The following is a 25,838-nucleotide window of genomic DNA, read 5'->3' on the forward strand; positions in this document are numbered from 1 at the left end:
TCAACAGGGAGCAGCACTCAGGTCCTCAGCTGGACAGAGTAACTACAGTACATCAGGAGGGGGCTAGAGGAACTTTTGCCTCTTTTCCACTGACGGTTTTCTGGTAGGCCTCGACACAGCGTGACTCGGCCACCACTTTTTGCTTTTCAAATAGGCACGACACAGCTCAATCATAAAGCAAAAAGTGGCGGCCGAGTCTCGCTGTAGGCCTACCAGAAATAGACAGGTCATCAGCTGGGAAAATTAGGCCTTTCGTCCTACCGCACTTTTCTCTGTGGATTACTGACCAGAAGGCCTATTGGAAGAAATTAAAACATGGGGCCATGTAAATTTTTGCTCAGAATTCAATATGGCCGCCATTTTCCAAAATGACTCGTTTTCATGCATTATTACATTGTACTATAAGGTGATATTCATGAACGATTAACTACTTTCAGCACGATTCTGTCCTATTTCCTTACATACATGTTTACAAAGGTTGACTAAACTAAAACGAATGAAAATAAGGTTGGCCACCATGCAATATCCAAAGGAAAGTGCTGAAAATAATGATTGAAATGCACATAGAGAGTCTATGGCTGGGAAAATTAGGCCTATTGTCCTGTCAGGGTTTTCACAGTGGATTGCAGACCAGTAGGCCTATTGAAAAAGATTAAAACTTTGGGCCATCTATGTCCTCCAAAATTCAAAATGTTCTGTTTTTTTCAGAATGGTTTTTCACACATTTTTCTCAATACTGTAAGGCCATAATTATCAATAAAGATGACCTATTTTTCAGTTAAATTGTCCTACCTTCTTACAGACGTGAGTATAAAGGTTGTCTAGAAAAAGGCATACATATATATGTCTTGCCACTTTGAAATATCCAAAGGAATGTTGTCAAATGATTGAATTTCACAAACACAGTGGACTGCTGAAAAAAGGTATATTGTCCTGCCAAACTGTGTGTGTGTGTGTGTGTGTGTGTGTGTGTGTGTGTGTGTGTGTGTGTGTGTGTGTGTGTGTGTGTGTGTGTGTGTGTGTGTGTGTGGCCAGTGTGCTTCTTTACATACACTGACATAGACACAGTAGACTGTGTGTGTGTGTGTTTGGGGATCCGAATGATGTGGAGGAGTGGGGGGATGAATGAGGGGGTGAGCGGGGGTAGGGGGCAGAATGGGGGTGGGGGGGATGAGTCGGATTGAATTAGGGGGTGGGGGGGCAGAATAGTGTGTGGGGGGATGAGTGAGGGGGTGGGGGGATAGTGTGAGGGGTTCAGGGGGGCAGAATAGTGTGTGTGTTTGTGTGGGGGGGGTAAGTTAAGGGGGGGGGGGTCGACCTGCCAAACTTTTAACATTGGATGGGGGGTGGGCGAGTATTTTGTGCGGGGGTGGGGGGAGAATGAGTCAGCGGGGGTGAGCGTGGGGGCAGAATAGTGGGGGGTGAGTGAGGGGTGGGGGGGTAGAGTAGCATGGGGGGATGAGTGAGGGGGTTGGGGGGAAGAAACGTGTGTGGGGCAGAATAGTGTGTGTGGGGGGATGAGTGAGGGGGTGGGGGAGGCAGAATAGTGTGTGGGGGAAAGACACTGTAGAGCAGGGGAAAGATGAGCGGGGGATACGCGCGGGCACACACGCACGCACACTCACCCTTGCTTTATGCAAAAAAATGTAGGCCTGAAAAACTTTTGGTCAGTAATCTAATGTGAAAAGTTTGGCAGGTCAATAGCCTTTTTTCAGCAGTCAACTGTGTATGTGTAATTCAATCATTTTCTGACAACAATCCTTAGGATATTTCAAAGGGGCAAGATATATATTTACATCATTCTGTTGCCAACCTTTGTACTCACGTCTGTAGAAAGGAGATAGGACAGAATTTCACTGAAAATAGGTTGTCTTCATTGATAATTATGGTCTTACAGTATTGAGAAAAATGTATGAAAGTCTGCCATTCTGAAAAACAGAGAACATTTTGAATTTTGGAGCACATTTGAGATGGCAACCAGCTGGTGAATCTTTTCCAATAGGCCTTCTGGTCTGTAATCCACTGTGAAAACCCTGACAGGACAATAGGCCTAATTTTCCCAGCCATAGACTCTGTATGTGCATTCCAATCATAATTTTCAGCACTTTCCTTTGGATATTGCAAGGTGGCCAACTTTATTTTCATTTGTTTTAGCTTAGTCAACCTTTGTAAACATGTATGTAAGGAAATAGGACAGAATAGTGCTGAAAGTAGTTCATCGTTCATGAATATCACCTTATAGTACAATGTAATAATGCATGAAAACAAGTCATTTTGGAAAATGGCGGCCATATTGAATTCTGAGCAAAAATTGACGTGGCCCCATGTTTTAATTTCTTCCAATAGGCCTTCTGGTCAGTAATCCACAGAGAAAAGTGCGGTAGGACGAAAGGCCTAATTTTCCCAGCTGATGACCTGTCTACTACCCTGGTCGCAACGGCATGCTCATGGCCACTCTTGACTTCATTTCTATTATTTCTATGTAGCAGAATAAGAACCCTTTCTGGAATGATGACCGTCAGAGATGTGTTTTTCTGTACAATGCATTGCTGTAAGATGCAACGCGAACATTTGGATTGTATTTTCAAGTCGTGGAGTGAAGGATGTCAAATGCAACGTGGTAGAATGACTTAGTAGCCTAGGGAGCTGTCTGAAGTGGTCAAAATTCACAATTTAGGAGCGTTTTTTTTTTATTTTTTAATCTCATCTGGGGGAGACCCCACTAGTTTGGCTTGGTTACAGAATTTGTGCTTACCAACATCACACCCCCCAAAACCGCCACTGGGCTGCATCACACTGACATATGAAACATCAACACTGCCACAAGCAGTGATTGTAACTCATGTGCACCTCAGGAATTGCAATCAAATTCAATAATTATAGAATAATTACCCTAATTTGAAGTCATTACATTAGATTGACACGATCTCTTTATAAAGAAGAAATACATAAATAAATAATAAAATAAATAAATATCACAACATCTCTGATGGGTTTAGCTGAAAACATTTTAATTATTTTTTTCAGCTCAATATGCATACATTACACACACAAAAACAGTTTCTTGGTTTTGACAAACACATTAAAAAGAAAATAACATCACACACACAAACACACACATACATACTTCCCCTCGCCTTATAAAACAAAGTTTACTTTTACAGTCTGGTGTACAGAGAACTGTTCTAGGGTCAGTTTTGGCCGTAGCCTGCCATTATTGAAGGTTATGGCAGACCCACACGCAAGGAGACAGTTGCATTATGAAGGTGTTCAGCTGATGCAAGGATGTTTTGCCATCACATACACCCCCCCCCCCCACCATCTCAAACTGCCCATCAGTTACACTTACTCTGCAGTCTCAAAAAAACATCATGGCCCGTCTCTGTACACACTGACTTTGCATTATAATCAGCCACTTCTCCACTTCCACATTTCACCATGACTACTGCAAGACTCTCAAAAATGTTACACTTCATCTGAATGTTTTGCCATCACCCACCCACCTCCCCTCCCCCCATCCCAAACTGTCCATCAGCTGCACTTACGCTGCAGTCATCATGGCTCATCTCTGTACAGCAGGAGAGCTGTGAAATGTTGCAGTTTGAGAAACTCTTAAAAGGTGGGGAGTCTTGTCCGCTGTTAGGTGGCAAAGCTACAAACCAGATTCCAAAAAAATGAGGACACTTGGTATTTTGTGAATAAAATGCATTATAATCAGCCTTTTCCTATTCTCAGCTTTCACATTTCACCATCACTTCTGCAAGACTCTCACAGATTCTACACTTCATCAGTGGCGGTGCACTGGTGGTGCAATAACACAGCGAAGGCCGTTTGTTATTTATTCCACAGCAGCGCCGAGTCTGATCTGCCGGTCGGTCGGACTCTCACAGATCGACAGGCGTCCCTGGCAACACCAGGTGTTGATGGAATCTGGGATGAGTTCTGTGTGTGTGTGTGTGTGTGTGTGCGTGTGCGTGTGTGCATGCGAGTATGTGTGTGTGTGTGTGCGTGTGTGCGTCTCTCGACCCTTCTGATTTGGTATTCTTTGAAATTCTTTGCCACCTTCGCTCTTCTGTTAGTCTGGCTGTTTGATTGACCCGTGAGAGTACCAGCTGAGACACACACACACGCACACACGTACACACGCATACACACGAGCACACACTCTTTCTCTCTCTCACACACACAGTGGGGAGGCACTTTAGAGCACATGAATCACCTTCCCACAGACACCGAGACACATACATGCACTGTGGAGATAAGGACAGAGGCTAACAGCAGAGTGAGAACAAGAGAGAAATGAAGAGGAGAATAGCAGAGGAGGGAGGAGTGGAAGAAGAGATAGAGGGGAGGAGGGATGGAAGAGGGGATGGAGAGGAGGAGGGAGGGGCGGAGGGATGGAAGAACAGACGGAGAGGAGGAGTGTGATGTGTATCCAAAATCAGATCATGTGACCTGGCATGGGGGACTAAGGGAAAAGGGAATGTAGAGAGAGAGGGGAGGGAGGGCAAGATGGATCTACAAAAAAATACAGATGAGACTGGCATTGAAGGGTTTGAAAAAAAAAGGGTCCTCCTAATGTTCCATGGCGTCCTCGTCTTCGTCCTCGTCACTACTGTGGATGAAGTCGTCACCAATGTCATCAATAGAAGGGCCATCTTCATCATCGTCATCGTCAGCAGCAGCAGCGTCCCCGGCCGGCCTCAGCTCAGACAGCAGCTGCTCAACGTGCTCCAGCATGGCAGGATCCTCACAACGAAGCTTTACATACAGCTACACACACACACACACACACACACACACACACACACACACACACACACACACACACACACACACACACACACACACACACACACACACACACACACACACACACACACGCACATACACACAGACATACACACACGCACAAAACCCCCGCAAAAAACACATAGTTTAGGTTTCTCCTATCACAATAGCCAACACACACCCGTGTTGACACATTAGGACATGTATTGGAGTGTATGTGTGTGTGTGTGTGTGCATACTATGGTGCCCCTTGAAAATTAAAATGGCAAAATCCCACTCTGCTGTAGAGCTGTAATGATATTGTATAAAACCAAGAAATCGTGATACGCAGTCACAATACTTTTGCAACCTATTCTACCTGCAAACCATCACAGTTCTTACTAATTGTTTATATTGGCAACTGTGAAAAAAAAAGCAAATTTAATTCATTTAAAAAGATACATTTTTCAAAAATCGTGGGGTGTATTGAACCGTAGGTAAAAATCGTGACACAAACACTTATGCTACGACCTTACTCGTTACATCATCATATACCTCATTAGATATACATCAATGATGTGATTGCTCTTCTTGCGTATAATAAGCAGAAAAAACAACAATGGCGACCCAAATGACTCCCTCTGTACAACTATAAAAACTTATGTCAAAGTGTGATGCAGGATGATTTTCCTCTCAACGAGGACAGTGTACAGAGCACCACAAGTGTTGGGTACACACACACACACACACACACACACACACACACACACACACACACACACACACACACACACGGTCATGATGTTTTCAGCACTGCACTGCCTCTGATCAGAACTTGTTATCCTGGTACTCCTGCAATAAATATACACTCATTAAAATGCCTTGAAAACACTCACACAAGCACACAGACTCACACACACACACGCACACACACACCACACACAAACAAACACACGAGCAGACACACATGCATAGTTTAACACACACACACGCACACACACACACACCCACACCCACACACACACACACACACACACACACACACACACACACACACACACACACACACACACACACACACACACGCGCACACACACACACACACACAGCTGTCCAACTTCAAAGGCATGCATGGCTGCACAGTGCACTGGTGAAATGTTTTATATCTAATGATGTGAGATGATTAGTGAGAATAATTAAAAGAGGAGCCCATCCATAACATCTCGCTCACCCCAAATCACACCGGCACTGTGTAGTGTGTGTGTGTGTGTGTGTGTGTGTGTGTGTGTGTGTGTGTTTGTGTGTCTATCTGTCAAAGTGTGAGCTTGTGGCTAACCTCACATCTGTGTATGTGCGTGCGTGCGTGTGTCCTGTCAAAGACTGCGGTGCATCGGTGTTTGCCAAGCCATGCTCTACCTGATTAATGGGGTAGAGGGGTTAGGATGAGAGAAGAGGAGAGGAGAGGAGAGAAGGAGGAGTGGAGAAGAGGAGAGGAGTGGAGTGGAGAAGAGTAGAGTAGAGGAAAAGTGAACGAAGGAGAAGAGAGCTGAGAGGAGTGGAGCGTGGACCTGTTGAGAGAAGAGAAGCGAAGCGAAGCGAAGAGAAGAGAAGAGAAGAGGAGAGGAGCAAAGTGGAACAAGCAGCGGAGAAAAAAAAGACAAGGAGAGAAGAAGAAAGAGGAGAGGAGCAAAGTCGAACAAGTAGAAAAAAAGAAGAGGAGAGAAGAGGTGAGATAGATGGAGAATAGATGGAGCCATGGAGCTAACACATGGAGCTGTGCAAAGTGCTCCCCACACTGCCCTCAGTCTCCATGGGGGACTTGGGGAGGGTTGGAAGTGTCCCTCCATCCCTGGCCACCTCCTCTACCTCAGTCATGACCTGCACTTATGCCCCTCAGTAAGGCACTCAACCCCCCCTCGCTTCCAGCGCAGAAAGACGCACACGTGAGCACACACACACGCACACGCACACACGCCCCCTTCTCTTCAGCACTGTGGGCACCCAGTGGACTCAAACAGGGCTGAGCTCTGGCTAAAGACCACATTAAAGCACAGGGAGTTTCCACTGCCAGAAAATGTATAATTAAAGAAAAAAAAGGTTTAGAGAGAGAGAGAGAGAGAGAGAGAGAGAGAGAGATGACCTGTACCTCTCAATCTCCACATCGGCTCACTATCTTCATTTCCTGGTTTCCACGCAAATTGAGATTTTGTGTGTGTGTTCCTCTCGCTGTCAAAGTGTGAGATTTGGCCAAAGCTGCCAGTGTGTGTGTATGCGTGTGTGTGTGTGTGTGTGTGTGTGTGTGTGTGTGTGTGTGTGTGTGTGTGTGTGTGTGTGTGTGTGTGTGTACGTGTGTGTGCGTGCGCGTCTGCCTCCAGTCTCTTTTTTCCACGCACACATCCCATAACATCTCATTGTTCTTGTGCGTCTCTCATTTTATCCATTGTCTTAGAACAATGAGGGAAGCACCCTGAGACAACTGTGACAAGTATAAAGTCACCAACTCTGCCAAAAACAGTTATAAGTCTCTGTTCTCAGTGCCAGAAATGTTAAGCTCCCAGTCGTACCAACAACTGTAGGCTGATGAGTGTCTTCTTTTCTCTTCTACTTCCTCCATTGCTCCACAACTTTCCTGTGTGTAAAGCATCCTTACATATTTGTTCTACTGTATATGCAGATTTTATGACTGTATTATTGTTAGTGCTACTGTGCTACTCTTTGTTCTTTTGTTGCTGTTGTTGAGGAGGAGTGGTGTGTTGGGATGTGTTGGGATGAATGTCTGTAAAGAAGAGTATAAAACAGTTTAGAAACTTAGGTGAGTAAATCCACGTGTGTGTGTGTGTGTGTGTGCGTGAGTGCATGCGCGCACTATTTTCTCTTATACTTTCTAATGACTTTGTCCTGGGCCCAGCAAAAGATGTCAGCGGTCCGGCATGTTCTACTGTATATGCAGATTTTATGACTGTTATCCTTGGTTCTACTGTGTGATATCCTTTTTTATTTTTTATTTAGAAAACATGCTTATGTTTTAACAAAAATACATGTGGCTAGGCTATGGGAAATATATTGGGGACTATAGGGAATATATTGGGGAATATATTGCACTTTCACATACAGTATTGCGCTTTTGATTCATGGCACGGGTTGGGGTGTGCCCGCATGTGAGTGTATGTAAAGTAGGGATGTGCATTTCTGCCAAAAACACTATTCGAAATTCGATGGCCACTATTCGAATGTTATTCGAAAATCAAAAAAAAAAAAAAAAAACGACTGCTGACTGACTGAGGGACTCCCACCGTCATCCCTTGAAAACATGTAAATTCCGCCGACGTATCATAAAGAGTTCAATACTTATTTACAGTGGCCTTCCATCTACAGCACCAGGGGGGAGCAATAGCTAGAAAATGCTGTCGAGTGTACACCTCTGAACGTCCAGCAGCACGTTCACTGGAAGAGGGAGTCTGTGCGTCCGTGACGAGAAATATTTCTCATTCCCTTCCCCTCCTTCCATTCTCGTGGCACGGCAAAGTAAACCCCACTGAACAGTTGTTCGCTAGTTGGGCTGCATTAGAACTAGTTAGCAATTGACATTGTTGACAGACAGTATCCCGATTCGCACGGCTACAGGGGTGGCTTTTACTTCGGAAAAGTTTGTTTTACAAATCCGAAGCAACGCCATATGAAACGACCCCCAAATAGTTGCAGATTATAGTGTAGTGAGCCAGATAAAATCGCCTCAGCTAAGAGTACTCAGCTAAGAGTTTACTTCGCTTGTTAGCTTGTCATTATTAGCGTTAGAGATATTGAAATAACCTGCCATTGTTGACACTGACATTGGCTAACAGCTACAAGTAGCTTACCTTGCAGAAGTTTACGCTGGCCAAATCAGACGCAAATTGATGTGACAGTATTCCCGAACAGTTGCAGGTGACAGTCCATGTTTACAAAACCATCACCGATTGCAGATTTACAGTGTCAACGATTTATTTATGAACGCCCAATGCCCATTCATGAAATGCACGAGATGCGTGGCTTGTCCCTGTCTGTAAACAGTGTGTGTGTCGTGTCGGCGGGGGCGGGACGCTTTCAGACACACTCGCCTTACGTGTTGGAAATGAAAGATGAGCATCGTATCTAGAGCTACCAGAGAAATTAGAATACAGGGGAGCTACTAGGTTAATTTTTTTTAAGTTTTATTTATTAGAAACAATCAATACACATCTGGAGCAGACATCTCACAATCACAGTATAGTAGAAAGTTTCCAGTTTTTCTTTCTTTTCTTTTTTTACAACATAGAACCTTAACAACATTATTAAAAAACACAACAAAAGAAGTAGGCAAAAAGTTACACAAAACATAATAATAATAAATAATAATAACAATAATAATCAACAACAAAAGAAAACAACAATACAATATGAAAGAATTATTGAAAACTGAATTGAAGCTATGTGGGATTAGCCTCTAATTCCTTCAAATTATCAAAGTGAGTGATAATGGGTTGCCATCTCAAATAAAACTTATTCATTGATCCTCTAAGAGTGAATTTTATCTTTTCTAATTTAAGAAAGAGCATGACATCCTCCAACCATCGGGCGATGGAAGGAGGGGTAGGAGATTTCCATCCCAAGAGAATCCGGCGGCGTGCGAGCAGTGAAGTAAAAGCAATGACATCAGATTGGGCTTTTGTAACCGTGTCTGGATCTAGAGGAACGCCAAAAATTGCTGTGAAGGGGCTTGGTTCGATTGGTATGTTCAATGCATCAGACAAGGTTTTGAACACTCCAGACCAATATGAGTCAAGGGAGGGACAGGACCAAAAACTATGTGTGAGATTGGCAGGAGAAAATGAGCACCTGCTACAACTTGCGTCTGATCCTGGGTATATTTCAGCCAGTTTGGCTTTACTGTAATGTACCCTGTGAAGGACTTTAAACTGAATAAGAGACAGGCGCGCACAGGATGATGAAGAATTAACTCTAAGAAGAGCACAATCCCAATGATCTCCCAGCTCCACTCCCAACTCGTCTTCCCAACGACTTTTAATTCTTGTTAGGTTTTGGTCATCTAGAGACATAACTCTGCCATATATAAGAGAGATTATCCCTTTCCTTGGTTTTATGAGCGTTAGCTCTTCCCAAGCTTCTAATGTTGGTAATGTGGGGAAGGGTGGAAAACTAGCTTTAAGGAAGTGCCGGATCTGGAGATATTGAAAAAACAATTGTCTAGGCAGATTATGATCTTTCTACTAGGTTAATTTAATGTGGCCCTGCAGTAGTTTTCATTTGTCACCTAACACTGCAAGGGAGGCCAACACAGATTTTTTTTACTGGCTGGATTTTTTTTATTCGACAGGACTATTCTAAATTCGAAAGGATAACGAATATTCGAACATTCGAATATTCGTGCACATCCCTAATGTAAAGAAGAGTAGAACACGGTAAACACAGTGTATGCGTGTTTAGAAACTTACGGCAAAGAGGTTGGATGAATAAAGAGGATTTAAAAGCCGCCCACCCAATGCGAAAGAGTGTGCTCAAGTTGGATCTCCTAAGGGGGCGTTGTCCCCTCATTCTTCTATTTTTGAGGTGTTTGCACAAGAAGTGCGCTACCGTCATCTACAGCACTAAAGGGACTCCAATTATTCTCAACCTTAGGACTCCGAAGGTCTCCTAACCAAAGGTCTCCTAAAGGGGTGTTCACCCGACATAAAGTGGATACCAGAAAAGCACTAGAATGTCGTATCTCTGTCGATAAGATCTCTACTTACGGGAGGGACACATAGACGCGAATTTGGAAGCGAACTTCGCTATTCATTCCTATGTGGAGGCGAAGGCGAGCGAACAGAAGCGAAGTGAAATTATTCAACCAAGTTTAATATCATGCAAATCAGGAGCGAATTTCGCCTGCAGCGGCCAATCAAATCAAGAACATCACGGTTTCATTCCATTTGATTCGTGATTCGCCGCAACGAACTGATGAAGGTTGAGCTGTCAGAATGGAACACTGAATTTTGCCTCTCTTCGTCTCGCTCGTTTCGCCTGCTAGGTGTCCCTAGCGATATGTGAGTAAATCCACATGGTGTGTGCGTGTGTGCGTGCGTCTGCTCCTGATCCCAGAGGGCCAGTCTCCATGTAATAGGAAGCATCCTTTCAATTGATCTTGCAGGATTCTGGCATACTTGCAAGCCAGCGCTCCCTAATCAAAGTGAGGCGCGCAAATTCACCCCATTTAAAAAGTGCTGAATCCCTAATGAAGTGCACTAATTCTGACGACTAAATGGAGGCAGTTAAGTGAATGTGTTGCAGCTAAAGTGCACTGCTTTAGACCCCCACTCCCACTCCCCCACCCTCTGTCTCTTCCCCAGAGGGCCACTTTAATAAAGCATTAGGGCTTCATCAGATCACTGCACTGTTTCCTCTCTCCTCTATCCCTCTTCTCTTCCTCTCCTCGACCCTCTCTCCTGTCGACCCTCTCCTCTCGATCCTCTCCTCTATCCTGACCTCTATCCCTCTCTCCTCTCTTCCAACTTCTCCTCTCCTCTATCACTCTCTCCTCTCTTCCAACCTCTCCTCTACCCTATCCTCTCCTTCACCCTTCTCTCCTCTCCATGCCCGCCACACTATCCCTCCTCTCCTTCACCCTTCTCTCCTCTCCATGCCAGCCACACTATCCCTCCTCTCCTTCACCCTTCTCTCCTCTCCATGCCCGCCACACTATCCCTCCTCTCCTTCACCCTGCTCTCCTCCATCCTCCTCTCCTTTCACCACATCTCCTTTCTTCTCCTCTCCAACCATCTTCTCGCTTCTCTTCTCTTACTCTCTTCTTTTCCCCCTCATCTCTCCTCTTTTATCCTCTTCTGCTCTGTCCCTCTCCACCCTGCACTACACCACACCACACCACACCTCCCCCCCTCCATCTCTAATCCACTCCCTACATCCCTCAAGAGACCCTGTGCCTCCTCTCCTCTCCTCTCCCTCTCACCCTCCTCTTCTCTCCTCTCCTTTACCGCTCACCCTCCTCTTCTCTCCTCTCCTCCCCTCTCCTCCACCTCCCCCTCTCCTCTCCCCATTCCCCATGCTCTGCTGCTTCCTCCTCTCTGCTATTATTCATTTGCATTTGTGATTCTCAGAAAAACTGAATGAGGAAAGAGGAGGGAAAGAAAACACACAGGGGGAAAGAGGGAATAGCACACTGAATATGAAAGGCTAGAAAGGCATAGAAAAAAGGAAAGAAATAAGAAAGGACATTGAGGGAAAAAAAATACAGGGCCTAGAGAGAAAGAGAGAGAGAGAGAGAGAGAGAGAGAGAGAGAGAGAGAGAGAGAGAGAGAGAGAGAGAGAGAGAGAGAGAGAGAGAGAGAGAGAGAGAGAAAGAGCGAGTGCCCCAGCCAGTGGTGCTTTTAAAGACAGATGACATTTATCATTTCTGAACCAAACACAGTAGAAAATCACCTCCTTGAAGCAGGCATCCCGCATGAATTGAGTAAATAATAACAACTTCCACCAGCTCTTGATGGGTTTTGCAGGCTCCACTGAGTCTCCCCCACAGCCCTGTTTATCCTGGCACGGCAACTTAAAGACAAGTGCAACTACAGTACATACCCACTATTTCATTATCTTTGCTGTCGCTTTTCGCACGACCAAGGACAAGTTTGCAGTGTATTAGCCACTGAAAGAATATCAAGATCAAAACAGTGTTCCAGTCGAAGACGCCTTATTACACTGTGTGCTGCGTTGGTGCTGCCAATGTTGAGTGGACGTGATGAGAGATCTAACAAGTAATGTCTCGACAATGCCATTTGCGACCAACCGCGGCGTTCCATTACCGTTTCTTCTGCACAGTTTCATTTCTCGTCTCATAATACGACAAACTGACTTGAGCGGGTTTCCGGCTAAGAGCGAATGTATCGTGTTTCCTTTCAGCCTAGATAGCTTGAAAGCAGAATAATGTGCTGAATTAGTGTGCTAAAGCACTGGTTTTCAAAGTGGGGGCAGGGGACCCCTGGGGACCTGCAAGGGGGTGCTAGAAGGGGCCGTAGCAAGTTCGCAGGAAAAGTATAGCAAAACAAAATCAATAATTACATAAAATAAATAACCGAAATATAGCAAAATAAACCAATACTAAGCTAAAACAATATTACAATTTAGAACTATTACAATTCCTATTACATCAATAAACTACTGCATCTCTGATTGAGGATCTACCGTGACTGTGTAAAGGCCTATATTTATTATGTCTCCTGTCGGATGGCTTTTGGGAGGCACCAACTCCTTTGAGGGGGTGCACAAAAAATAGTGTAGCACAGCCTGTCAGGTGGCCCTGGCTGGAATCTACTGGTATATAGGGGGCTGTGTCATGATTAAGTGTGGGGAACTAAAGTGTCAAACTGCACCTCTGCGATGACACAAGCAGCTGAACTACATACAAGTTTACTTAGTCCCTTCTTCTTTTTCTCACAGTGTGAAAGGACGCAGGCAGAGAGAGGAAAAGATAGACAGATGAGAGAGAGAGAGAAAGACAAAGAGAGAGATAGAGAGAGAGGGAGAGAGAGAGAGAGAGGAGAGAGAGAGAGAGAGAGAGGGAGAGACAGAGAGAGGGGAGAGAGAGAGAGAGGGAGAGAGAGAAGAGAGATAGAGAAAGACTGAGAGGCAGAAAATGAATGGCAGCTTCCCTGCTGAATAACTGATGGGTGTTTAGCTAATAAGCTAAGCCAGTGTTTCCCAACCAGGGGTACGTGTACCACTAGGGGTACGCGAGCACACTGCAGGGGGTACTTGGAAACATGTAATTTTATCAAATACATGTAGCTCAGTTACATTGGGATAGAGAAAGCGGTATAGAACTAGACTTAGGGGGTACTCATGGCACAACGAAAAGGCTTGGGGGTACACACAAGACAAAAAAGGTTGGGAAACACTGAGCTAAGCCATTAATAACCCAACATAAGCTTGGCACAGCTCTGCTCTGCGCTGCCTCTGTGCGACTGAAGCGACACCTCGTTTGCATACCACACATCTCATTAAGGCACCTCGTTAAATATGCAACAAGCCTGGACGCCAGCCAGCCAATTGACGTTGGCGGCTTTCAGAGTTTGTTTTTATAGTCTCATAGTTTTTGAGTGGCTTCGTCTTTCTTGTGAATCTTGCCGCGGCATCTCAGGCTTCGAACACATCCAGAGGAGTTATACAATAGACAGCAGATGGGGGAGTTATTAGACTGAAGAGTAGACAAGAATCATAATCAGGAACAACTTAAAAGAGGATAACCGGGGGATTACCTAAAAAATAATAATGTATCCACTTCAGTTTGTGCTTCATTAAGCATTCCGCTCAGTGTAGTGTCTGTAGAGTCTTTGCTACGATGCTGTCTTGTGATACTTGCTACGTTTGACGTTTTAATTTTTCACAAGCGTTGATCTTGCATACATGTCTGTGATTCTAAAAATCATCTATTCCTTATGTACTAATGAGCAACAAATTTCATAACACAACAAATCACAAAAGGTTAACCCGTCTAACCCCCACTGCTAAACACGTAACACGCAGCATGTCAAATGAATGGTTTTGACATTTCACTGCAAGAAACTGGGTTGCATCTGTGACATGCAATAGTAATTCTAGAGAGCTGCATTACTCCAGAGGGAAATACAAACCAGAGTGGCATCATCAGCACTAGATACTAGTAAAGTCGGGCTCAAACCATACGATCTTATCCCTGATCGTAAGCACCGAGACAATGCCTGACCTTCTATTTCCAGTCGCAAATATCAAACAGTGTTTGATTTCTACAATTTCTTTGCGATCGGCGACCCTTTGAACTGCCAAAGTTCTATCTTAGAACGGCGCACACGACAAGGATATCTTGCCCGACAGTCGTTTACGATGGTCCTGGGGGGTAACGTTCAACCCACTGTGGTAAGGGGGGTTTCCAGCCGAGAATCGGGCCGATAGTCGTGTAGTTTGGGCCTAGCTTAAGACTCTGGTAAGTGAACTAAAAGGGTGTTTGTGTGTGTGCGTGTGTGCGTGTGTGTGCGTGTGAGTGAGTGAGTGAGTGAGTGAGTGAGTGAGTGAGTGAGTGAGTGAGCGAGCGAGCGAATGAGTAAGTGAGTGCGTTAAACAGACAGGCACACAGACAGACAGACAGACAGACAGACAGACAGACAGACAGAGAGTAAGGCTCCAGCATTCCCTGTATTCGAAGGACGTAAGTTGTTTGTGATTCAGAGATACAAGTCCTGGTTGCCTGTTATGATGCCAGACAGTAGAAAAAATCAGGATAAAAGGAGGATTTTTTCCCCAGTTAGTTTCAACTCAGCTACTTTAGTTGCACTGCAAGGACTTGTCCAGTCACTTTAAATAAACTTTTATTTAAAGTGTATCTTGCAGGTTTAACACCACCAAGTCTCATTTTAAGAACCTCAATACATCAATTTAGATGTGATGTATGTCAAAATACAGAATTATTGCATAAACAACATTTTCAGAAAACTTTGTCAAAAATAACGGCTGCTTCTTTTAAACAAACATTTAGAATCCGACGTAGATAGAGGGAGTCGCCGCGTTCTACCGACATACTAAGCACCGCAGAGAATAGGCCAGGTTCTAATATTGTAACACCTTTCCAGACCTATAGGCTAAATTTCAACAAGTGAAATGGCCTTAAACAGTGGCAGTATCCACCAGATACCGTCTGAACCGTTTTATTATTTAAAATAATAATCATATTTTTTTGTAGGTTTCCTCCATGTCAATGCGCTGCAGCAGCGCCATGAGGGTGTGCCAGACCGTTATTATGTGGCACTTCATTAGGTTTCAAAATAACATTGTTAACCTAATAGAATGTCTGATTGATATAAACTCTATTTGTGCATATAGCATATTTAATTTTATGTTTTCAATGTGTTTCCCTCATTGTGGAGATTCTCGGTTGGATCCAGAGTCCTGAGTTGGGTAGGTGTAGCCAAAAAAATCCCCCTCCCCATCACAGAGCTATCGCGCACTACCACCACCACCACCACCGACTGTTTTTATTGACCCAATCCCCCACACTTCGTTTGCACAGTAAGATTGTCATTATTACCTCCGCCAGGAGGTTATGTGATCGCCCGAATTTGTGTGTGTGTTCGTCACGCTGCTATTACATGGCCTGCCACAGGGTGCGCAAGGACCACTGAGGAGGAGCACTGAGCAGCACCACTAACTGGCGTACCTTCACGCAGCCACCTTCACGAGCCACACTGGGGTAGAGCATTGAAGTAAAAGGCATTAGCCTACAGCAGTCAAAATCGCTATCAAAAAGCAGCCTTAGCTACAGCCTCACAGATCGTTTAAGTTCACAATGCTGTCACAAAACATTCATATAAATAAAATGAAGCTCAAAGAAAGGCGCGCGCGAAATGCGTAGTCCACGGTGATATGCTGCTTCCCCAATCCCCGCGCACTGAAGCCATCAGCACTACAAACATTCCATAAACTAGTTCCTAGACTTCATAACGAATGAACGCTGGAGATGCGGCGAACAGTGATTTTCAATACAAAATAGAGAGCAGGCCCGGGTGCCGATCAACTGCCCACAGCGCCGAGACCAGCTCGCAATAACCCTCATGAACGGATTCCCTTAGGCTATTCACAGGTAGGAGGAACTTCTCCAACAAGTGTAGTGTCGGGGTAGGCAATGATTCCGCCAGTCTAGTCGACATTGTCTCTCGCTAAGCAATTGCGTTTGCACCACAACGTTGGTGTCACGATATTGCAACAGCTAGAAATGATAGAAGTGGATTTACCTCTCAAAAGTCTGTTTAGCCTTACGAAATAGCCCAAAACAATAACCGACACTCCACAACCATCCATGCACTGCCACTGGATAAGGGGATTCTTGCCTGGATAAGGGGATTTCATTCCGATTCAATAATTAAGTGAACGGCTCAAAGTAGCCATATGTTGTCTTGTTATTACAAAAAAAATATATATATAATAATATAATAATATAATATAATATAATATATAGGCCTATCACTGAGCGTTGGGTACCGCTGCACTACTGTAGAATATGTAGGCCTACTACGGGTGTTGGCCAATGAAAATTGTGCTTTTTAATTTGTATTTTGTTTTAGATGGTAGCCTAATGAAAGGCATGCTTCAAGGCTTAAGTGCATTTGCAAATCACAGAAGGCATAGGCTATAGCATGAACAATCACTTTGCCAATAAAACAATCAAAGGTGAACTAAACAGAACACAGCTAGAGGACATGGAAATGATAAAAGAGACAGATAGAACTATAATTTGGTTACGACTTGACGGTTCAATTACCTGAACACAAATGCTATGTAGCCTATAGGCCTAAATGCATGACTCTACACCTATGTCCAAAACGAACTGAACTTCCTTGGCGGAGGTCTGCGTTCTCTGAATGCATTTCTAGTTAGGGTATGTCACATTACTTTTTTGGAGTTTATTAACGCTGCTGTACTGGCCTATAGCCTAGAAACTTGACTGTGACTTTATGGCGCTTCGTTTTTGTCGACAAAAAAAAACCCTGATATGCTTCCGAAGCATAACCTGACACGGTGGTTTTGAACTGCTGGAGAGAGTGAACCTCTTTCTCCAGGCCCACATAGTATCCACATTTCCATCTTTTTTTCTGAAGTTGAGGACTGCTTCGTACCTCTGTCAGTAACCGAATCCCTTCCGACGTTGTGTCTTTTGCGCATGGAGTGGACAGTGTGCCAAATTGGGTCGTAGCAATGTTTTAACTAACCTATATGCAGTAGCCTACACTCACGAGGGATGACCAGGATTTGAAACAAACAGGTTTGATTCTTGCGGTGATTGCTGATAGCCAGCTGGTCCAGCGGTGGATTGCGTGTCGTAACCCTAGCCTACACAAAACCAGGCGAGACTCGCTCTTGCAGACAACATTGCTCTGCGAGAAAGATCATCCCTGTCTTCCTGGCGATTCATCCCCATTGTCATCGTCCCTCTTTTCCTGTTAGTAATTTGGACCTGGCATGTTTATCCCCGTAATTTGTAAAACCGGCAATCAAACGTGCGCGCAGCACTTTACAAAGACGCAGGTATCCTCTCTATCAAAGGAACGCTTTCTCCGCGTGTGGTGTGCTAGATTCTCCGTATCCTCATGGATTGGCAAGACATGTTAGGAGACTTCAATTCAATTCAATTTACTCCCGATTTTGTAGAGATATTATGCTATTCAGCAAAATGTCAGGACTACGTCAACGTTAGTTTGGCAAATAGCCTAACGTTGGCATGCTGATTACAGTAGTCGCTATTTCTAAGTAGCCTATGTAATGGTCTACTTTGAGACTGTTTTAGATTTGCCTATGAAATGCATCTCTCATGTGAAAGCAAAGGAGAGATAGGCCTAGATATCGCCCCCCTGTTTATAATCGCAAATTACGCATGACCACAGACAGCGCGGAGACCCAGAACAGTTTTGTAATCCCCCCCACTGTCTTGACCGTTCTCTGACCACTGACATCATCGTCATCTTCATCTTCATCCTCATAATCATTACCTACGAGTTCCTGAGGAATCTCACATTTCGTTGCTTTTCTACCATTCATGTGTTTGTTTACTGTTTTTGCTATCTTTAAATTACAAAGACAAACTTTGCCTATCTGACGTTTGAATCACAAGGACGCAGCGGGACAATGCCCTCTGTGCGAAGACGCCAGCTGTTCAAACTCACCCCCTCCGGGGTGAGAGACTCGACCCTCTCAGGTGAGGGAGGTATCCAGTGGTTGCGCGTGCACAGGAATACCGCGTGCCCAGGAAAGACGTGGGCCAGATGTATTAATATGTGTGATAAACGCGTAATATGATGTATTGAGAATTCCATGATGTGTTTGGTATCAATCTGATGGTCGTGATGCGAGTGGTGGCAAGGTCTTGGTTTTGAAACGGTCTTTAGGCAAATTATTAAAGATTTAGAATCATAGGGGTTCAATGGGGAGTCGGGCAAAGGCCGACCCCTCGAAATTACAATAACCCTGCCCAACGAAATATTCGTAGCTCATTGGTTACCTGACCAAGGTGTCCCACGTGACAAATATGCATTTAAGATGGAAGTAACATATTACGAGAGGTAACTGTATTCAGGACCTCCTCAGATATCTCGTCTGTGTAGCCCATTCTTCCTTGTTCAGGTATGCATTGATTTCTTTCAACATTGTATTCTGTCGTAGTCGTATTGTTGACAAAGTAGATCTTGTCTTATAATAAAACTTTCATAAAAATATGGGGAAGAATTCCGTTTGGTCTATTCATATGTTTATTGATCTGGTTAAGTAGGCAGTAAGGTTTATTCGCTGTGGATGGAGCGAGGCACACATACTTTGGACTAAGATCCGACGTCAATGGTGTTTACCTAGGTTGAGATATGTTATGAGAACCGAGACAAGTGCGGGGTGACTTTATCTTCCGTTTGCCGTGTACCCATAACCTGTTAACCTGAGGCAGTCGATCAGGTGCGGGATGTGGAGACACCTCTCTCGGTAGATACGGTACCTTCTCGGCATCATAAACCCCTGCCTCATCTCTTAACGACTTACATGCAGTTAGGACCCCCAAATAAACAATAGTCGCGCGCTGGGAGGTACCGATGTAATAAATTGCTTAACTAGCTGAACCCAGACATAACAGAGATTGGTAGACTAATCAATTTTAACAGTATTATAGTAATTAAGTACAAATACATAATTACATAGGAACTAGAGAGATCCTACGGCTGGGACTCTAATAATTGCGGTATTGGATAATAGGGTATAATGAAATCTTTTCTACAGTCCAGAGCGGAAGCGGTCCCAGGGCCTTGAATTTCCGTCGTTGGGTTTTTGGCCTTATTACAGTTTCATATTCTAGATAAACCGATAGACCCGCTGATCTGTCTTTTTTAATACATAATGCACAAACACAGTAATAGACCATTTTCAATAGCCCACATACAATATAACTGTCCACTTTTCCCAGCCTCTCTACTACAACCAAAATGGTTGGTAAGCCTACATCCACAAGCGAGAGCTGAGCCAGAACTTTAGTTGGACTCCCTCTATCTACGTCATAGAGGCTCTGCCAGCGAGGAGCCCAATACTTCAGAAGTAGCTGTAAAATGATACATTTTCATAAAAAATATTGCAGTTTGGCTTTGTTATAGACTGTGAATTTCACATATATGTTTCAAAACACCTCTCCTGACAACATCCAGTATATATTTAGTTATAAATTTAACCTAAACGTTACCCTTTAATTACCATTAGATCATTAGGCCAGGCTTCCCCACCTATGTAATAGCCAGCCAGCCAGCCAGACAAATTAGCAAATTTTGTGCAAGTCAGAATGAAAAAATAAAATAAAATAAAAATAAACAAATAAATAAATCAACCAAGCAAGCAAAGAACACAAACATAATACTTAATCTGTGCAAACAGGACAGCATGAGTTAATGTAGGGGGTGGTGGAGGATGAGGCACAACTTTGAGTCAGTCGTGTTGTGGGTCCCCATATGAGGACCACATTCATCAGCTCTACATACACTGATGCCATATGGGTTTTATTCTGCTGACTAAGGGCGCGATCACACAGACCGCGGATTTCTGCCTACAATCTGCAATGCGCGCGTCCAGCTGATTAATCAGAAGTGACCACACCAAGCGCGGATCCATGCCCATTCGAATGCGGTGACTAGGCAACGTAACGACTCAACTGTCACTCGCAACGTAGCCTAATCAATGGTGTTGTGTCATTAAATGTTGTGAAAACACTCAAAATGCTTTGTCCATTCATCTATGTAAAATGAATAGAAGACGAGCTCTTTTCTTGCTTTCCTAACGTTGGATAGTGAATCTGATATGAATGTTGATAACGGTCTCCTATCAAAACATCTGGAATTCCGCCGCGGGTTTTCCGCCTTGAGTTGAACTTTTTTCAACTCGATCCGCCCGGCGCGGAGAGGCGGAGAATCCGCAACCCGCCTTGCGCTGATATCAGACGCGTAATCCGCTCATTTTCATTGACAAACAATAGAATACATCCGCCTCCTACAGTAAAATCCGCGTTCTGTGTGATCGTGACCCAAGTTAGTTAACAACACACGTGTGTGTGTGTGTGTGTGTGTGTGTGTGTGTGTGTGTGTGTGTGTGTGTGTGTGTGTGTGTGTTTTAATGTCTTCTCTTTTATTATCCTTATGTATCTATATATATATTTTTTTTTTTTACTTTATTTCGTTTTCTAGTTGTATTGTTGAATGTGTGAGCTCACCAAGGTACATTCCTAGCAACTATAATTTTATACTGTTGCCATGGCTAATAACTTGAAACTTGATGTTTTTCTTTGCAATGCAAACAGGTTTAATCTTAAGTATTTAAGTATGTAGATTAAGGAATCCCAGGTACTCCATTCGCAGGCAGAGCTGGATTAATTCTTAATCACCTCTCTTAACGTAAAAGATTGGTCCTGTGGTTTAAAAAAATACTTCACGTAGACAGGCACTAGTCTTTCAATCCCTGCTCATGTAATTGTATTTCCAGGGCTATTCCTATTTTTGTAATGCTTCCAAGTCCATGAAATTCTTGGGCCATGCTCTACTTCTCTCAGTGTGGGTTTCGCCCAGATGCTCAGTGCTGCTAAGCAACTCTATGATGTCTGAAAGATCCAATGTGCGCCTTAAGGGACCTCATTATAGATTTGGAGGTATGCATAATTATCCTCTTGTAAAAACCATCATCTTGGCTCGCTTGTGCTCCCTGAGTTGGTATTCAAATGAATGCATTCTGCACCACTGGTTACAGCTCAAGTCCTAAGTTCCTCGTCCTACGGCTTAAAGCAGCAACACTAAGAACTTATCTTTCTTACCAGCCTAAAAATAATGTTTTAAAAATCATTTCAGTGGTTAATCAACCTCTGAGAAGGTGAAAGGGGCTTGTGAATTTGCTTTGATTCCCTCCATGGGCTGCAGTTTAAATGGTACTTGGCACTGCAAAGATGAAAATTACGACACATGGTACTGTATGGTTAATAACCCCAATGAAAGCGTAAACCAAAACGCTAGTCAAATAACTGCATGATAATTGCAAATATTGCATGAAGAGTGTGCAAACACATTTCACATTTCAAGTGAAAGTCCTACCATGTATATGCCATAGCACTTAACACTGAAAAACAAACATTACTGGGTTTGCATGTGGGTTAATGACGTTTTTGTGGTGCAACCACAGCTTATGACTTTATTATATGGATTAAATGATTACCAAATAAGCATATTCATTGCTTAAACATTAATTACCAATTACTAAATAATTTATGGGCATTAGCTGCAGTTGTACCACCTTACGTCTGCTACTAAAAAAAGCTCATAATTTATCCATGCATGTACGTGTAGTGTATGCATGTGGTGAAAAGGCTACCTTCTTGGCCCTGGTGAGATAGGCCACGGCTGACTCTCTGAAGCTGTCTGCTTCTTCTGGCTTGTCTCGCTGAAGGTAGCACACCCAACCCAGCAGATACCACACCTAGGACACATAAAAAAGAAAAGAAATGTATTGAAATATTTTTTGGGGGTGCTTTTTGCCTTTATTTGACAGGACAGTGAAGGTAATGACAGAAAGCGAGAAGGGGAGAGAGAGATGGGGAACGGTCGGCAAAGGACCCAGGGTGGGAATCAAACCCGGGTCGGCCACATAGCAGACGAGTCCTACCATTTTTTGCCACGGTAGGGCCACATTTAAATAAAAAAATTAAATGCATTAAGTAAAAAGAAATAATAATGAAATTACATGATGGTTTACAATGGTCACAGAAATGACAAGTGAGAAAGGAAACGGCCAACAGAGAGGAATGATGGCAAACACAGATGTATAACTGTTGCGAATAAAAGGCTCATCCTCATGCATGCGAGCACACATGCTGGATTTACATTCCATGCAGCAGAAGATGGTGTTCTGACAAAAAGTGTGTTCTGACACCCATGTTCCATAGAGCTCCATTTACACATGCTAATCAATGTAATAGCAGTGCTGCCTGGGCCTGGGTGAGGGTGAGGCCACACGCTTAAATGTCAGTCTACACAAGATGTCCAGACATATTTGCAGTTTAATGCATCAAAACACAATATAAAAAAATGATCACCAAAAAATATCGTTTTGGCCCTTATTCACATCTAATTGTTTAATAGTTGCGATGTGCATGTGGTCATGGTTCCATGTAATAAGCATGTGAAACCAGATGGGATTTGCATTCCATGCAGCAGAAAATGGTGTTCCGACACCCACTGCATGTTCCATAGCGCCCCGGCTACACATGCTAATCAGTGTTGTACCAGTGCTGCCTGGGCCGGGTGAGGGTTCACTAAGGCCACACGCTTAAATGTCAGTCTATACGAGATATCCAAACACACAGCACAGTAGTACCCCAGAGAGATACAGGAAGGGATATTAACATCATGTGCATACAATGTGCGTCAATGATTACAATGATTTCGTATCTGACTGATAAATGCTGGCAGAGGCCGTGTTGATTACACAATTAGCTCCCAATTCTCCAGAATAGCGCTGCAATACTAGACATGTGGGAAATGTAAGAGTATAGCTTCATTACACACACTTTTGAAACTCCAACTTGTCCAGTGTGTTCTTCTTTTCCTGTTAAGCCGAATAAGCCCCAACTAATGTTCGTTTCTGAGTTAAGAGACACTCAGCCAAGTAAGAAAAAAAAAGAAAAGAAAAAAAGAAACAGCCCCACCCATACGATTCTAGTCTTTTGAAAGTAGAGAAATTCTCATTTTAAAACAGGATTTAATCGCATTCCGCGCTCATGTGAATCCTCAGCCTTTATAATAAGCCTCAGGTCCAGGAGCAGGAGCAGGAGCAGGAGCAGGAGCAGTCATCGGGATCATGGTGTGGACAGATTATGAGTTCGTAATGCTGGGTGATGAAAATGCGGTGTAAGGGTCGTTAAAAAACTGGAATGTGAAAGGGGCAAAAAGCAATTTCTAGCCAAGGCATGCAAAGTAGGAAAGTATGTGGGCAGCTACAGACACACAAAAATGGAAAAAAGGAGGTGCACACAAGACTTGTGTGAAAAAGTGTATTGAAGCCGAAAATATACAACAGAAGTCTAAGGATTAACTGGAGAGACAGACGTTTCGGAGCTAGTCCATTTTCAATGTCTCCAGTAGCTGAAAATGGACTAGCTCCGAAACGTCTGTCTCTCCAGTTAATCCTTAGACTTCTGTTGTATATTTTCGGCTTCAATACACTTTTTCACACAAGTCTTGTGTGCGCCTCCTTTTTTCCATTTTTGTGTGATTACTACTTTTTGGGAGTGCTCGCACCAAGCAATACACGAGCGTTGAGTTCAAGGCGCAGACGCCGACCTTTGTTGGTCTTTTTGTCAGCTACAGACACACACACACACGCACGCAAGGTGCAAAGAATGAAGAGAAATCGATACTATTTCTAGGCCAATGATTAACACACACACACACACACACACACACACACACACACACACACACACACACACACACACACACACACACACACACACACACACACACACACTGTGTTTTAGACAGATGAAGCAGAGCGTGAATGTCTACAGACAACTACTTTCAACACCACATAAATCTTTCCCCTCATGTCTACAGTGATGATGTAAACTATAAAAAAATCTCCTCTCTAACACGCATACGCGCGGTGTGCAGGAACGAACGCGCGGTGCGCAGGAACGAACGCGCGGTGCGCAGGAACGAACGAACGAACGAACGCACGCACGCACGCACGCACGCACACACACACGCACGCACGCGTGTCAGACCAGCAAGATGTTCTGAGTAAAGTCAGCTGAATGGAGAGACACTAATTATTGGGATCTACCCAATCAGCCATGTCTTAATCAAATCATTTGTCTGTTAAACAGTCACTTGAGGGAGATGAGAACAAGGATACTTGGTAATACTGCATAGCAGGAACGAACGCGCGGTGTCAGAACGAACGCGCGGTGCGCAGGAACGAACGAACGAACGCACGCACGCACGCACGCACGCACGCACGCACGCACGCACGCACGCACGCACACACTTGTGTCAGACCAGCAAGATGTTCTGAGTAAAGTCAGCTGAATGGAGAGACACTAATTATTGGGATCTACCCAATCAGCCATGTCTTAATCAAATCATTTGTCTGTTAAACAGTCACTTGAGGGAGATGAGAACAAGGATACTTGGTAATACTGCATAGCAACAGACCCTTATGAAGCTTTATTACCACTTAGTAAATAACTAACTAATTATAAACTAGAAGCACTCAGAGATCAGAGAGGGCACATCTCCGCCAAGGCCATGGGGTCACTGAAGCCATAACATCTACACGATGGGGAATCCTATGCTTATGATAAAACCCGACCGAAAACACAACCTCCTTGGCGGAGGTAAAAGATGATGAGTAAGGAATATCATTTTAACACAATAGACATTGCACAGCTACGGCAATGCTGGAAGTTAAGTTTGAAAATAACAAAATAGTTAAGGTCACAGGACGTAGAAGTGTCTGGCAGGCAAACTCACATTGAACTGATCCAGCAGGAGCAGATTCTGGGTCTACTCTGCTGCCATAGGTCGTTACCTCTGCCAAGGAGGTTATGTTTTTCAGTTGTGTTGGTTGTTTGTTTGTCTGTCAGCAGGATAACTTAACTCAAAAAGTTAAGAATGAATTTTGATGACATTTTGTGGAGTTGTTGGAAATGTCAAAAGGAACAAGAGATCACATTTTGGTGGTGATCTGATCATGATCCAGGATTTAAAAAAAAAAAAAAGATTCTTCACCACTGTAGTGAAGTTATATGCTATTTGCAGGGTATTGGGTACAGACCCTGCAATGGGGTCAAAGGGGTTATGTGCATGGTATAGGAAGAGGTAAGGCTGGAATTCGAACTAAATTCAGAAGTATATATGACTAGGAGCAAAATATCCTGTCAAACTTCATGGCTAGGAGCAAATAAGCCTGAAATTGTCCTTCCTGTTATCATCAGTAACAGGAAGGACAATTTCAGGCTT

General features: G+C 43.8%; 1 protein-coding gene across 1 annotated transcript in view; it reads right to left on the reverse strand.

Annotated features, from left to right (window-relative positions):
* Positions 1-2,987: 2,987 nt before the first annotated feature.
* Positions 2,988-25,838, reverse strand: part of si:dkey-12j5.1 (uncharacterized) — a 116,615-nt gene continuing 93,764 nt past the window's right edge. Inside the window, exons 10-11 of the mRNA XM_063198625.1 lie at positions 22,192-22,296; positions 2,988-4,773 (exon numbers count right to left, since the gene is read on the reverse strand). Of these exons, the coding sequence (XP_063054695.1) occupies positions 4,576-4,773; positions 22,192-22,296 (303 nt within the window). The 3' untranslated portion in view covers positions 2,988-4,575. The remainder of the gene's footprint in view (positions 4,774-22,191; positions 22,297-25,838) is intronic.

This window comes from Engraulis encrasicolus, chromosome 5 (assembly GCF_034702125.1).
Source record: "Engraulis encrasicolus isolate BLACKSEA-1 chromosome 5, IST_EnEncr_1.0, whole genome shotgun sequence".
Taxonomy (NCBI): Eukaryota; Metazoa; Chordata; class Actinopteri; order Clupeiformes; family Engraulidae; genus Engraulis; species Engraulis encrasicolus.